The sequence below is a fragment of the Cibotium barometz genome, chromosome 54, assembly GCF_041138505.1.
Source record: "Cibotium barometz isolate CiBa-2024 chromosome 54, ASM4113850v1, whole genome shotgun sequence".
In the NCBI taxonomy this organism is placed as follows: Eukaryota; Viridiplantae; Streptophyta; class Polypodiopsida; order Cyatheales; family Cibotiaceae; genus Cibotium; species Cibotium barometz.
Window position 1 is genome coordinate 13,806,703 of NC_141099.1, and position 15,385 is coordinate 13,822,087.

At 43.0% G+C, this 15,385-nt stretch overlaps 2 protein-coding genes across 2 annotated transcripts; both read left to right on the plus strand.

The window, feature by feature from the left end:
- The first annotated feature begins 9,031 nt into the window (after positions 1 to 9,031).
- LOC147607867 (endoplasmic reticulum oxidoreductin-2-like) lies at positions 9,032 to 10,922 on the plus strand. The gene has a single exon (XM_086789900.1). The coding sequence runs from the start codon at positions 9,129 to 9,131 to the stop codon at positions 10,515 to 10,517; it is 1,389 nt and encodes a 462-aa protein (XP_086646026.1). The 5' UTR covers positions 9,032 to 9,128; the 3' UTR covers positions 10,518 to 10,922.
- Positions 10,923 to 11,300: 378 nt separating this feature from the next.
- Positions 11,301 to 13,412, plus strand: LOC147607868 (uncharacterized). Its single transcript, XM_086790122.1, has 3 exons — positions 11,301 to 11,559; positions 12,353 to 12,876; positions 12,996 to 13,412. Exons 1-3 carry the CDS (start codon positions 11,301 to 11,303, stop codon positions 13,410 to 13,412), a joined length of 1,200 nt encoding a protein of 399 aa, XP_086646248.1.
- Positions 13,413 to 15,385: the final 1,973 nt, after the last annotated feature.

Genomic DNA, 15,385 nt, shown 5'->3' on the forward strand with positions numbered 1-15,385 from the left:
CGCAGTCAGAAACCATGAAAACGGGAAAGTGTGATAAACTTTCTCCGAGATATTGTGGTCCTTTTAAAATCCTTAAGAAGATTGGGGACGTAGCATATAAACTTGAGTTACCGGAGAGTTCTCAAGTCCATCCTGTCTTCCATGTCAGTAAACTGAAGAAATCAGTTCACGGGTTAGAGAACGCAGTTTCTCTAGAGATTTTGGTGGACTTGATAGAGCCACCAAAGATACCACATAAACCTGAAAAGATTCTACAATATCGTGATAGACAGACCCGACATAAAGTGTACCAGGAGGTACTTGTTAAATGGACAGATAGGGATGAGGAGGTAGCAACCTGGGAACGCCGTAGTGCAATTTCCAAAAGGTTTCCCCAGCTTGTTTTCGAGGACGAAAACTCTTCTTAAGGGGGGGGTAATGTCACGTAGGCTGTAATGCCTGTGACCGACGGCAGACCGGATGGCTATATCCGGGGTTCAGTGGGAGAGGACGCCCATGCGGAGTCATGGGCGGCCAGGCTAGTGTGGACGGCAGGCCACACACTATATAGCCTAGGGGATGAGGGGCAATCCTCATTCTTCCTCTATGGCTGGGTGGTGAGCCAGAGGCCGTCCCCTCTCGTGGTAACGCCCGTAGCGGCGTTACGGTTATCTAACAATAAACCTTACATTCCATGCCTTATTACCATCCGCCGAGTCGAGCACGTTAACCACACACTGATGCCTTCTACTTGAATGGAGAAAAACCTATCAACGTCAAAAGATGTGTGGATCTTCCACCATTCCCATCATGTTGTTTGGAGGTGTATGAGGCTATTTGCACCACTTGTGACACTATTATGGATTTAAGTGACCAACTCTATAGACCACCATCTCACAGAAGGGCACCCTCTTGTCTTCTTCCCTCCCCCCCAGCTTCCACATAAACCGCCTCACGGCCACATAGCCCAAAAAAACCCGAGATTGTCGGCCTCAGAGAAAGCAAAGCAGCATGCTGAAACAACACGTGCCCCTTCTTTACTTTTTTGGAGCGTTGTGTAGTCGCCTACCATGCAAATGCTTCCAATCACCTTGCACCCACATTACTTCATGCAATAAGCTTCGTAAGATTTACACCCATGAGCTACTCCATCTTTTGATTAAAAAAACCTTAAATGCTTTGGTTCCCCATAAGAGGTGTTCACACTGGCCATTACTTCCACTCTTTGGCTCGCCCATAGGAGATGCCTTCACTACACCTTAATGCTCGTCCACAACTGGAGTGGCCCCGTCCATGCACAAACCCATAAACCTTACATGCCATGCCTTATTGCCATCCAAGTCGAGCACGTTGACCACACACTGATGCCTTCTACTTGAATGGAGAAAAACCTATCAACGTCAAAAGATGTGTGGATCTTCCGCCATTCCCATCATGTTGTTTGGAGGTGTATGAGGCTATTTGCACCACTTGTAACACTATTATGGATTTAGGTGACCAACTCTGCAGACCACCGTCTCACAGAAGAGCACCCTCTTGTCTTCTTTCCCCCCAGCTTCCACACAGACCACCTCATGGCCACATAGCCCAATAAAACTCGAGATTGTCGACCTCAGAGAAAGCAAAGCAGCATGCTGAAACACTTGCCCCTTCTTTCCTTTTTTAGCTAGCTTTGTGTAGACGTCTACCATGCAAAAGCATCCAGTCACCTTCCACCCCCATTACTTTATGCAATAGGCTTTGTAAGGTTTACACCCATGAGCTACTCCATCTTTTGATTAAAAAAACCTTAAATGCTTTGATCCCCCATAAGAGGTGTTCACACTGGCCATTACTTCCACTCTTTGGCTAGCCCATATGAGATGCCTTAGCTACACCTTAATGCTCATCCACAATTAGAGTGGCCCCGTCCATGCATGACACAAGCCCATAAACCTTACATGCCATGCCTTATTGCCATCCAAAGTCGAGCACGTTGACCACACACTGATGCCTTCTACTTGAATGGAGAAAAACCTATCAATGTCAAAAGATGTGTGGATCTTCTGCCATTCCCATCATGTTGTTTGGAGGTGTATGAGGCTATTTGCACCACTTGTGACACTATTATGGATTTAGGTGACCAGTTTGAGCATGTGTTGTTTTGATGGTCCCGGCTTGGTCCTTTAGCGATTATTGTCACAAAGAGCACATTGCCCATGCTTTTTGATAGCTTTGATGGGATGCAAAAGTCAAAGATGCCATTCCTTGACTCAATGTCAAAATGCTTAATGTGTAGGTAAAAAGGGTTATGTCAAGGTTTCACGTCATGGAATATGTCAAAGCACCCTTACTCTATTTTGGTTGTTCAAAGTTACAAGTGGTTTTGGTTTTTAGTAGAGGAAGAGGAGAGAGAGAGCCTTCCTCCTGCAATCGTGCAATGGTGACGAGTGAGCACCAACAAAGTGTCTCTTTTTCCATCATCTTGGCGAGACAAAGGGCTTGTTCCATGGTTCAATGATTACCTGTTGCTCGGGAGAGTATCCTAAATTTAAGGAGGACTTGTTCAAGGGTAAGAGTGTTGGTTTGACTCCATGTATTCCTTTACATCAAATGTCTAATAGATCACCCCTAGATTGTATGTCATGCGGCATACTACATCTGCCAAATCAAGGGAAAAGGACCAAGGCTTGAAGGGTGGGGGAAGAAAGGAGAGAAGCCAGATGAGCCTGCATAAGGCTCGGGGGGGGGGGGGGGGCAGCCTCAATTTGCAAGACTAGAAAAGGTGGAAGGTCCAATGAAGAGCAAGACTATAAAAGGTGGAAGGTCCAATGAAGAGCAAGAGTACAAAGAAGGGCAAGGGTTCAAACAAGAAGGACAACGAGGATGATGACCATGACGTGTCCAATGGTGGTCCACAACCATGCCCATCAAATGAAAGAAGGGAGGTTTTTGAATACCAACAAGGGGAAAATAAGGATGTTGTGCAACGTTGGAGAGAATGATCTATAATGGAGGCTCATACCTTCCTCCACTAGGTATTCCACATATCTCTCAAGAAGATTCTTAACAAATGAGAGTCTATATTGAAATACAAGTCATCAGTTCTCTTGAGGCCTATCACGAACTTCTTGGATGCTTATTTGGGACGAGAACCAAAGTAGTTAGGCCAAGTTTTAGAATGCCATAGTTGGTCTCGAAATATCATACCTTCGTTTATGGGTTTCATGCCATGGCTTCATTGTACATGGGATGAATGACAATATTGAAATACAATTTGAATTTTTATTCATATCATTTTTGTGTCCCATGGCTATGGGAATACAAAATCTGATTTTAGGTATTCTTGATATGTCATAATGTGAATTTCTTATACTGATTAAAAGTCCATGTCAGTGATCATGGGAGGTGTTTAATGGAAAGTCTTTGAGTTATAACTTTCATTGTGGTTTATCCTTCTAGTGTGATTTCCTATGTTTCCAATGTGTTTTGCCTACTGTTAGCAATACCGTCTCTGCCCTATACAATGCCTTGCCAATTCAGCATGGTTTATTAGTGGCCCTTTTGCCAATTCACCATGGTTTGAAGATAAACAATCTCAAGAATGCATGCACATTGCTAAGCAAGATACATTCACACACACACAGACATGCATACATCCTGACAAAAATATGTACCTGCACAATGTCTCTCACACCTTCCATCATTAAGACAATGTTAAATTCATGCATTTATGCAAACTAAGAGAAAGCAATCTATACATAAGTAATGCATTCCACACAAGCAAGACTACAACAAATCCAAGACAATCTCGAGACAAAGCTAGGTGTGGACTATGCTCTGAAACTAGTGTTACAAATCCGGTATGAGACATATCCAAACACAAAAGACAACCATATAAACATAGAAGCGAATAAATACTCTCACTCTTACATGCAATTCATTCCCAACTTATACGGCGGACTATACCAAGCACGTAAAGTTCAAATAGATCCCTATCCATGCTGTATACGGGTTACATGGACCAAACAAATTAGACAAGAACAAAACCACCACATACAAATCACATGCAACTCTAGACGATACAGAATGTGTGCTCTAGCTATATACGAAGGCCATATAATACAAATCACACTTAATGACAACAAGTATGCAAGTGCGTAAAGATCTCAAGAGCCTTGTTCTAACCATGTACGTGGCAAATGGACCGCACAAACCACACCAAGAGGGCATCAAGCATGTAAAGATCTTGATTAACCCATTTCGACCATGTGCAGACCACATGGAACACGTAGAGCACACCATGAGAAGACCAAGCATATAGAGATTACATAGAGCCCATTCTAATTATATATATAGATCATATGGAGTGTGCAAAGCACACTCGGAGATGACTAACCATATGGAAATTACATACAGTCCGATCATACACTTGTTGCATGGACCATGTAGACCACCACATGACAAAAATACTAATTGTATAAAGACCGTGTGTTGCCCATTGCCACAATATATTGACTAAAAAGACCAAAGGGACCGCATATTGGCTATATAAAACACACATACTAAGCATATAGAGATCATATAAAGCTCATTCCAACATGTACAAGATATATAGATCGTATAAACCACAGTGAGATAACAATGAGCATGTAAAGACCTCGAGCAACTCATTTCAACCATGTACAGAAACCATATGGACGATGCACCAAAGCACACCATGAGAAGACCAAGTATATAGACACCTATTCTGACCATATGTTGGATCACATAGACTATATAGAGCACATCACCGAAGACCAAAACATGTGAAGATCATATACAACCCATTGCACATATGTACGGACCATATGGATCATCCAAGGCCATGATCTATGGATGATACAAACCATTCCACACACACATGTACTGTTAGTCAAACCGCTATGGGGACACCCATTATTTTATTTTGGGATATTTTATTTTGGAAGCACCTTTTATTTATATTATTTACCAGGATTAATGTGTTTAATCACATGTGTGCGCTGGTATGATATCTACCAAGATTAATGTGTTATCAACTACGTGCACTGGTATGATATAGTTAGGATTAATGTGTTTAATCAGTTGTGTATACTAACTAATATTATTTTGGATATAGGCGATGATTAAGTGGTGGATTATGTGTTAATTGTGGGTGGAACATGTGTTGGACCACTACGAGATATTTTGAAAGACATGTGAATACCTATTATGGTTTTATATTTTGACATTAATATTTTTGGTAAGGCTAAGGCCTCAAACCTTTACACATACCAATTAGTATTTGATACTTTTGGTAGGCCCAAGGCTTTATATTTGTAGCTTGCTATATTTATGTAGAGCTTTTATGCTAAAAAACTCAAAAGCACTTGTGCTTTGTTTTTAGAGTTATCTTTTTGAAAAGCAAGTTTTTTAATACATATAAATATGGGCGAGTGGTACAAGGGCCACACTCATCTAGGGCAGATTCAACCTAATCTTGTATCGATGGTGATCTCTTCCCTATTCTCCATCTCTCTTGTTTATTTAATTGTTTTTATTAAGGTTTATGCTTTTAATTTATGCACGTTTATGCTATGCTCTAATTTTTGTGCTTGAGAATTTCAATTTCTTCTCCTAGAGTCTTAAAGATCCCGACAGTAATGTTGGTCATAACCTCTATGTGGACACCCATTATTTTACTTTAGGATATTTTATTTTGGATGTGCCTTTTATCTATATCATCCTAGGATTAATGTGTTTAATAAGCTATGTGCACTAGTATAATTTCTATTAGGATTAATGTGTTTAATCAGTTATGCGTGTTGGTATGATATAGTCAAGATTAATATGTTTAACTCCTGTTTAATTAGATGTGTGTATTAACTAATATTATTCTAGATATAGGCGATGATTGAGTGGTGGATTATGTGTTAATCCACGGGGTGGAACATGTGTTGGACCACTATGAGATATTTTGGAAGACATGTGAACACCTATTATGGTTTCATATTTTGGCATTAATATTTTTATAAGTATAAGACCTCAAACCTTTGTATATACTAATTAGTATTTTATACTTTTGGTAGGCCCAAGACTTTATATTTGTAGCTTGCTATATTTTTGTAGAGCTTTTATGCTCAAAAATGCCAAAGTACTTGTGGTTTGTTTTTAGAGTTATCTTTTTGAAAAGCAAGCTTTTTAATACATATAAATATGGATGAGTGGTACAAGGGCCAACTCATCCACTAGGGGAGATTCAATCCAATCTTGTGTCGATGGTGATCTCTTCCCTATTCTCCACCTCTCTTGCTTATTTAATTTTGTTTATTAAGGTTTATGCTTTTAATTTGTGTAAGTCTATGCTATGCTCTAATTTTTGTGCTTAAGAATTAGAATTTCTTCTCCAAGAGTCTTCAAGATATTGACATATATATACCATATGCACCATCCATGGCCATATGGATAATACGAAGTATGCAAAGACCATGTACATGATGTAATCCACCATACAAGCCACACCAACGAGTATGTAAAGATCTCAGAAAGTATGTTCCAAACATATGTGGATCATATGCACCACGCAAATCACATCGAGATGATATCGAGCATGTAAATATCTTGGGCAATCCGTTTTGATCATGTGTAGACCACATGGACCATGTTGAGAGAAGAGTGAGCATCTAGAGATCATGTGTAGACCACATGGACCATGTTGAGAGAAGAGTGAGCATCTAGAGATCACATACATCACATTCCGGTCATGTACAAGGCACATGGATCGTACAAACCAACATTAAGAAAATATCGACCATGTAAAGATCTTGAGCAATCCATTTCGACCATCATGTATAGAGACCACGTGAACCATGCAGAGCACATCAGGAGATTACATAGAGCCCATTCAAACCATACGTGGATCACATGGACCGTATAGAGCACACCCAAACGACATCAAGCGTGCAAAGATCTTGGGCAGTCTGTTTCGACATATACATACCATGGACTGCCATGCAGGCCTGGCACACCGTGAAAAGATCAAGTATATAAAGATGATGTATAGAGCACACCCAGATGACACCAAGCATGTAAAGATCCTGGGCTGTCTATTCCAACCATATATATACCATGGCTTGCTATGCAAGGTACACCGTGAAAAGATCGAGTATATAAAGATCACGTATAGCCCATTCTGACCATGTATGGGACATAGAGACTATATAAACCACATCGAGACCACAATGAGCATGTACAGACCTCTAGTAGCCCGTTCCGACCATATATAGAGACCACATGGACCCTGAAACAAAGGACACCATGAGAAGAAGCATGTGGAAACCCATTCTAACCATATGCGGATCACATGGACTATACAAAGTAGAAAACCATATGTACGGACACCATGAGAAGAAGCATGTGGAAACCCATTCTAACCATATGCGGATCACATGGACTATACAAAGTAGAAAACCATATGTACGAACCATATGGACCATCGAAGGCCATGATCTATGACATCACACATGTCCATTATGTGGATAATACATGTATGTCCATAGTACACATGGTATCATGTATGCACATACCATGTTACATGTTGACATGGGCTCGTTACATGTTGACATGCTGACATGGGCTTGTTACATGTTAACATGGACATGTCAACTACCACATCATCAGGGTAGACCACATAAGCAAAACCTATGGAACCAAAGCTTGCAAAAAAAGCTCGCCGCCAAATGCTAAGCCACCAAAAAAGGTCCCCCATTTTCAATATCTAAATAAAACAACCATTATATGTGTTCAAGTTTGGTGCCAATTGCTAGTGGGCTAGCATGCCAGAGTTAAATTCACTTGTGTATTAAAAATCCTTCGTTAAGCTCTCTATGTGTCTAGAGTTTACTTAAATTAAGCCTTTTCAATATCTAAACTAAGTTCCAAATTATCATTAATTTATAAATAACATTTTGCCACAACATTTAAAGGAGAATATTACAATTAAAAAAAACTCCCCATTTATATGTGTTTTTCTTCCCCATTCTAATGCTTTTGCTTTGGAAAAAGAATACGCCTTCATAAAGCCCTCATAGGCTTTACAAGGCCTAGCCTAGGGGATGTGCTTTTTCTCTTTAGAAATTTACAAAGTCTCCTTTTCCCTTCATTCAAAAAATGTAAACAAGTAAATATATTTAAATGTGACCACCTAACAAGTAGATATGTTTTAATGTGACCACCTACTAACACAATGCGTGACTTTGGTTGTTTTATGGCATATAGGGATCAATAGATATGTTTCAATGTGACCACCTAACAAAATGCACATTTTTTACCGTGAGGGTAAATATAGTCTATTATAATAGCATGAACAAAGCACTTGCAATATTAAATGTGCTATCAAGAAATCATAGAAATATAATTATTCAAACAAATGTGAAGTTGCTCAAAAAATGGGACAAGAAACCAACGTTGATGAGGTTGACGATGAAAATTTGACCAAAAGAAAACACCAACCCTTCACTATATTCTTGCAAATAGCACAATTAATAAAATGAGCATTAAATGCATTCAAGTTTGGTGCAAAGTGTGGAAGTAGGCTAACAAGCACGGTTCGGGAAAAAAGAAGAAGGTTAGACGCTTCATCCTGGAGCTTCCTCAACTTTTGAAAAATCCGCCTCATCTCTTGAGAGGAGGAGGAAAAACGCCTCGTTCGAATTTTCAAAAAAATAGTAATAATTAGATGAAACTATGAAGAAAATGCTTGTTCGTCCTCGTCAACCCATGGTGAGAAGGATTATGTGAGGTTTACTCAAAAATGTTTCTCGAACACTGCCAACAAGCAGGCCAACAACCATAGTTAGGAAAATTATTAAATAAACAAACTTGAAGAAAAACATTATAGAGTGTCAACATATCTCAATTGTTGGTTTCTCAACTGTTGGTTTCTGACATGTTTGAACACCCCCCCCCCAAAAGGACTGAATCAAACTCCCCATTTCTCTAGAATATTCTTCGTTAAGGTAGACGGATTCCACCCATGGAAATACGCATTTTTTGCACCCTAGCAATTCTGACTGCCGGACACGGTTTCTGGTGCTGTTGTCCGCGTTCACACGCCGTTCCTTGCAGGGCACGGTCTCGCTCTACTGCTCTTCCTCTCCATAGCTATACATATGCTTCGTCGGCTTCTTCGTCGCTTCAAGTTGCAAATGAAGTCCCTCCGGAGCTACCTCGCGGTCCTGGCGGTTCTAGTTGCCGTGCTCGTAGCCGCTTGCAGTGGGCGCTACTTTGCCACCAGGTCTTCCTCCTCCTCCTCCTCCTCCTCCCCCTCCTGTCAGTGCGATAGCCTCGAGAAGCTCAGCGGCGTCGTGGAGGACTGCTGCTGTGACTACGCCACCGTCAATGCTCTCAACCGCGAAGCCCTGCACCCTTTGCTGCAGAGCCTGGTACGTACCCCATTCTTCCGCTACTTCAAAGCCAAGCTCTGGTGCGACTGTCGCTTTTGGCCGGACGATGGGATGTGTCGTCTGCGCGACTGCAGCGTCTGCGAATGCCCCGATGACGAATTCCCCGAGCCTTTCAAAAGTGAGAGATCATCCGCATCATCGTCATCATCTGGCCGTCGTCCTCTAGACGACCTAATTTGCCAGGAGGGCAAGCCGCAAGCTGTGGTGGATCGCACTCTCGATCAGAAAGCTTTCAGGGGGTGGATGAGCAGAGACAATCCTTGGACCTTCGACGACGAGAGAGACGATCAAGACATTACCTATGTTAACCTCCTCCTCAATCCCGAGAGGTATACCGGTTACACAGGCCCTTCTGCTCGCAGGATTTGGGATGCCATCTATGAGGACAACGTGCTGATGAACGATGACAAGGATGCTCCAGCAGAAAGCCGAGTTCTTTACAAGCTCATCTCAGGGTTGCATTCCTCCATCTCTGTGCACATCGCTGCAGATTATCTGGTGGACGAGGGCATGAACCAGTGGGGGCCGAATCCATCCCTGCTCCATGAGCGGGTTCTAAAGCATCCGGATCGGGTGCGCAACCTCTACTTCACCTTCCTCTTGGTTCTGAGGGCCGTGACCAAGGCCTCTGATTACCTTGTGCATGCGGAGTACAGCACGGGGAACCCTTCTGAGGATGAACACACCACCGGCCTGATCCAGCAGCTGGTCCAGAATGAACGGCTGCAAGCAGCCTGCCCAAAGCCCTTCGATGAGGCCAAGCTCTGGCAGGGTGCTGATGGCAGTCACCTCCTGCGCCAGCTGCAAAGCCAGTTCCGGAATATCAGTGAACTCATGGATTGTGTGGGCTGCGAGAAGTGCAGGCTGTGGGGGAAGCTCCAGATCCTAGGGTTAGGGACTGCCCTGGAGATTCTCTTCTCTGAGGACTCTCCCAACCCTCCTGTGCTCCAACGGAATGAGGTCATTGCCCTTCTCAATCTCCTCAACCGCTTGTCAGAATCACTGCATTTCTTGCACAAGCTTGCTCCCCTTGTGAAGGAGCCCACTTTTATCCACTCAAGGCCTGCTGACACACAAGGAACAACAGTTATTTGATCTCGTGGAACCAGGCCTTTCAAAAGGAGCAAGCGCAGTGTGCTCATCAAAGTTTCTGCTTTCGTGAGGAAACATAGTTTTGTTAAGTGCCAGGGCTGGATAAAATAATTGCTTCGTTCTCGAAGAAGGGCCAATTTAAAGCATATTGGTTACTTGATGTACAACTCCTGCATCCCACTAACAGTGGACTTCAAGTCATGGCCTGCATTAAGCACCCATTTTTCATTGGATAGTCTTTGCATTCACCTCTTTTACTTTCCACACTAACCTAGTCTACACGGGACACAACCCTAATAGAAGCTCCCTCTCATGGTCATCAATCTTATATTGGAGATTCGAAGAAAAAGAAAACTGTGTAGTTGAGGATTTTTTTTCGATTCACATTAACGTGCAAAACTTTTCCAAGTCAAATCTTGTCATGCTATGAGGTGGTTTTTGAATGTCCTTTGAACAAATTAGTTATCCTTTGGATTTTGATTTTTTTTGCCATGTACGGTTGTTTTGTTTTCTATCTTAATCAGAAACTAACTCAAAGTATGCCCCATCAATTATCTGACTGGCAGCTGAAACAAAGATACGATTTCAGTAGTTTTAAGGGAACACGTAAGTCATCACCAATCACATGAGAAAATAGGGTGTCTTGCCCCATGCCCGACCTTGACGAATTGGTTCATGCACTTATGGTGGAATGGGCAGCCTCCTTGCATAACCTCAGTCCACTGTCTGCATCCAAGGCACCCATTGAGGTGATCAACCGAAGGTAGCTGGTCTTTGAGAGGCACAATGGTACAAGTAGAGATGGAAACCACTGAGCTCTTTGCCACAGAAGACTGTAGCATGAAAGAGGGCTGGACCGCTCATCACGAGCTCAAGGAAGAGGCCGTGCTAGTGGAGGAGTTTCCTTCGGCTTGGTTAGAGAAGCACACAGGGGACTTTCCACTAGAGGCTCACCCTACACATGATCCTCTTGCTCTTCATCAAGCTGTCAATGGAGAAACACCTTTTCTCTTTTTACCTACCACAACAACGTCCAGAAGCTCAAGTTGGGCTCTAAGTGTTAGACATCATCCCCTTCTTGCTGGCTTCCTATTTGGTGTCCTATTTTAGCCTCTAGGGCTGACCATGTTAGCTTGAGGGGCTGGTCACCCCTCACATATATTTTACCCATATTTATTCCCCATTTTATGGTCCTTGGTATTTTCCCAGTCGTGGAGGCACTTTATCTCCAGTCGGCTGCCTGCATGCATAGTTGTTTAAAAACACGCTTTTTTCAAGGAATAAAAAACGTGAACGCGTTTTTTTGCAAGTGATTTTTTTGGGGTGAAAAAACCCTTGGATAACGTGTCGCCGCTTGTACTTTTTCGCTTCTTCGATCTTGTTGCCGCCGCCCTCCACCGCACACGAGTTGTCGCCGCCTGCTGTTCTCGCCCGTGCTGTCTCTGCTCCACCTGCTGCTCCAGGCCTGCTCCCGCCTACTCCCTCTGCTCCAGCCTCCGCCTGCAGCAGTGCTGCTTCAGTCTCTGCAGCAGTGCTGCTTCAGTCTCTGCAGGCTGCACCCTCCTATCTGCTGCAGGCAGCAACCTGCTCCCGCCTCTCTACTGCTCCCACGGGCCACCTCAGACCTGCCCCTTCTGCTCAGTGCTCCCGCCTCTGCCATCTGCAGCTCTGCTCCCGCCTTTTGCCTCTTCTACACCCGTCTTTGCCCCATTTTCTCTTGAGTCTTGAAATGGGCCGAACTCCCGATCCAGTGAATGCACATGTAGAGGACCTAACTAATTACAATGAAAGTGGCCAATGCAGGTGGAGATGTAAATATTGTGGTGACATTTATACAGGGAAGGCTACCCGCATCAAAGCCCACTTGTCCGGGTTAAAGGGAAAGGGCATTGCTATATGTCCTAGAGTGCCCAAAGATGTGGTGAATCAGGTACGAGCACTGATGGCTGCAAAGTCTCAAGATGAGGGAGAGGAGTTGTCAGGCAGTGGTCAAGGTGTGACCAAAAGGGCAAAGGATCAAGAAGAGGAAAGTGAAGGATCGGGTCAAGCTGGGCAAGATGTGACTTCAAGTTCGGTGCACATGCAAATGCCTGTTAGTGGCGCACCGTCACGTCAACCTAAGTTGCCCTTGGAGAATGCATTGAAGAGGGGGAGTGTGAAAGCAGGCATCCAAAAGCAAGCTGTGGCAGTGGCTACTAGGGAGATAACCAAATTGTTCATTCAATGTGCATTATCCTTCCACATATTGAAGACAAAGCGATGGAAAAGTTGCATGAGGGCAGTGAGCCGCATTGGCTATGAGTGGGAGGGACCTTCATACGAGGTCTTGCGCACTCCTGAGCTTAGGAGAGAGTGTATGCAGGTAGAGCAGGACATACAACCCCTTAGAGCTACATGGGAGAAATATGGATGCACACTTCTATGTGATGGATGGTCAAATGTACGCAAAAGAAGTGTAACATTTTGGTGTCCTCCTGCAAGGGCACTATGTTCTTAAAGGCTATTGATGCCTCTTTGCCAGAAGGTACAGTGGTGACAGGGGAGTTCATTTGGAGACACTTGCGTGAGGTTGTGATGGAGATAGGCCCAGAGAACATAGTGCAAGTTATTACAGAGAATGGCTCTAATTGTGTTAGTATGGGCCGTATGTTGCATGAGGAGTTCCCAAAAATTGTTTGGACTCCTTGTGCATCACATAGCTTGGATTTGTTGATGGAGGATGTGGGAAAGATGCCGTGGGTTGCCAAAGTGTTGGCCACTTCAAAGTTCATTGTCAAATTTGTGACAAAGAGACCAAAGGTGCTGAACATCTTTAGAGTAGAGAGTGAGCTGCAGCTCCAAAAAACCTCCTCCACTAGATTTGCCTACATGTTTATTCTAGTTGACAGGGTACTATGAGTTCGGGCCGGACTCTTGCGCCCAGCTATTTCATGCGCATGGTTTGAGATGAATGAGGTGAAAGAAAGAAGGTCCAAATATGTGAAGTATGAAACCACTATAATGGGAGATAAAGCCTTTTGGAAGAAGGCTGAAGTGTTGGTGAGGATTCTACAGCCATTCTACACCCTTGGCTTATTGTATGAGTATATGGACAAGATCGGTGAATGCATTAACAAGGCACAAAGCTTGGAAGAAGAGGAGTAAGTACATAACTACATTGACTAGGAAGTTGTATCATTTATGCATAACACACCTAATGAATTTTAATGTTTTAATGAATCAATTAGGGTGACGGATCTTCGCAATGCGTGGCTCACTCGATGGGATTGGTTTCATAGACCAATTCATGCTGTTGCACACATCTTCCATCCTCTATGGAGAAATGACAAGCAATTCTTATGTGAGGAGTTGGAGGATGGCTGGAGGGTGTACATTGATGATTTGATTGGTGGAGATGTGCAACAGTTGAGGATGCTAGAGCAGGAGCGCCTACACTTTCGGAATGGCACAAGAAAACACTTTGGGTCCCCCACTGCTTGCCTACGAGAGTGTCAACTTGAGCCTGTGTCATGGTGGGAGAAATATGGCATTGGTGCTCCCCATTTGGTAGGAACTTTGTTGCAACTTGCATGTGATCCTAATTTCCTAAAGTGATGGAGTGTTAGTAAATTTTCCTTAACTTCTTGAATCTTCATTTATTGTAGCAGCTTCTAAGTTCCTCTAATTTTTGAATGGCAGAGAAGCATTGCCATGAGAGTTCTCTCACAGGACTGCAGCTCTGCAGCTCGGGTCCTTGTGAGAGAAACTGGAGTACTTGGGTCCTCTTTCATACAAAGAAGAGGAACAGACTGCAGCTCTGCAGCTCGGGTCCTTGTGAGAGAAACTGGAGTACTTGGGCCCTCTTTCATACAAAGAAGAGGAACAGACTATCTATCGCTCAGCTGGAGCGTTTGGTGTATTGCCACTGTAACCTTCGTCTTCTTGAGGAGAAAGGCAATCCCATTGAGCCTCGCTAGATCGACATCGAGAAGGTGAAGGAAATTCCAGAGACTCCCCAGATGAGCGAGACATTTATGCTATGCTCTACGAGGAGGCCATGGAGCCGATTCGCACCACGCGGAGCCATTCGAGAGTCAGAGCCCGAGTTCAGGTCACGACTAGTTCATTAGCAGCGAGATCTAGTGCTCGAGTTGGCACGAGTCAGAGTGTTGCAGCACAGATAGAGGAGGCAGATCTGGATGATTCATCTACTTACACTACAGATTCAGAGGCTGAGGCATTTGATCATGATGTTGAGATGGATGTGTAGACTCTAGAGTGTCAGTCTTCAATCTTGATATTATTTTTAATTCATTTGTACTTGGCACTTGTGATTGGAATTTGGCATTTTGATTCGACTTTGATCATGATCATGGATGGTGGATTATGTTACTTGTCTCTTGAGTCTTAGCTCTAGCCTCTGGAGTCTGAGTTCTTCAGTTATCATTCTTTCGATTTTTAAACTTCACAATGTATATGAATGGTTAATGTTGAATGGTCATTGGTAAATCAATATTAAAGTCAATGAAGATGCAGCTTCTCCTAATGCGAGAACTTAGAAGGACTTGAAATCTGTGGTTCCTTGGTCATTGTTTTCATGCACAAGGTTAACTTTTATACATGAAATATGTGGTTCCAACATCCTAGGCTTAAAAACTATAGATACAAGCCAGAATTACAGCTTTAAAAAATTAATGAATAAAAAATTTATTTAAAAAACTTCTCCAAAAATAAAAAACATTTTTAAAAGTATAAAACTTCCTGTTTTAAAAACGTATGGCAACTATGCCTTCATGTACGCATATATATAGCCGGCATGTCTCCCTCATATCTTACTGCTTGCCTAGTTGCAGTCCCTCACATACGAGGTTCTCCCCTCTTGCTCGGGACAT

What these genes read in the sequence shown, in the direction of transcription:
- LOC147607867 (XM_086789900.1), top strand. Translation starts at nt 9,129, where the DNA reads ATGCTTCGTCGGCTTCTTCGTCGCTTCAAGTTGCAAATGAAGTCCCTC.
- LOC147607868 (XM_086790122.1), top strand. Translation starts at nt 11,301, where the DNA reads ATGGTACAAGTAGAGATGGAAACCACTGAGCTCTTTGCCACAGAAGAC. An exon ending in AACAACGTCCAGAAGCTCAA is followed by an intron (nt 11,560 to 12,352) that starts GTTGGGCTCTAA and finishes ACATTTATACAG; the next exon opens with GGAAGGCTACCCGCATCAAA. An exon ending in TTAGGAGAGAGTGTATGCAG is followed by an intron (nt 12,877 to 12,995) that starts GTAGAGCAGGAC and finishes TCCTCCTGCAAG; the next exon opens with GGCACTATGTTCTTAAAGGC.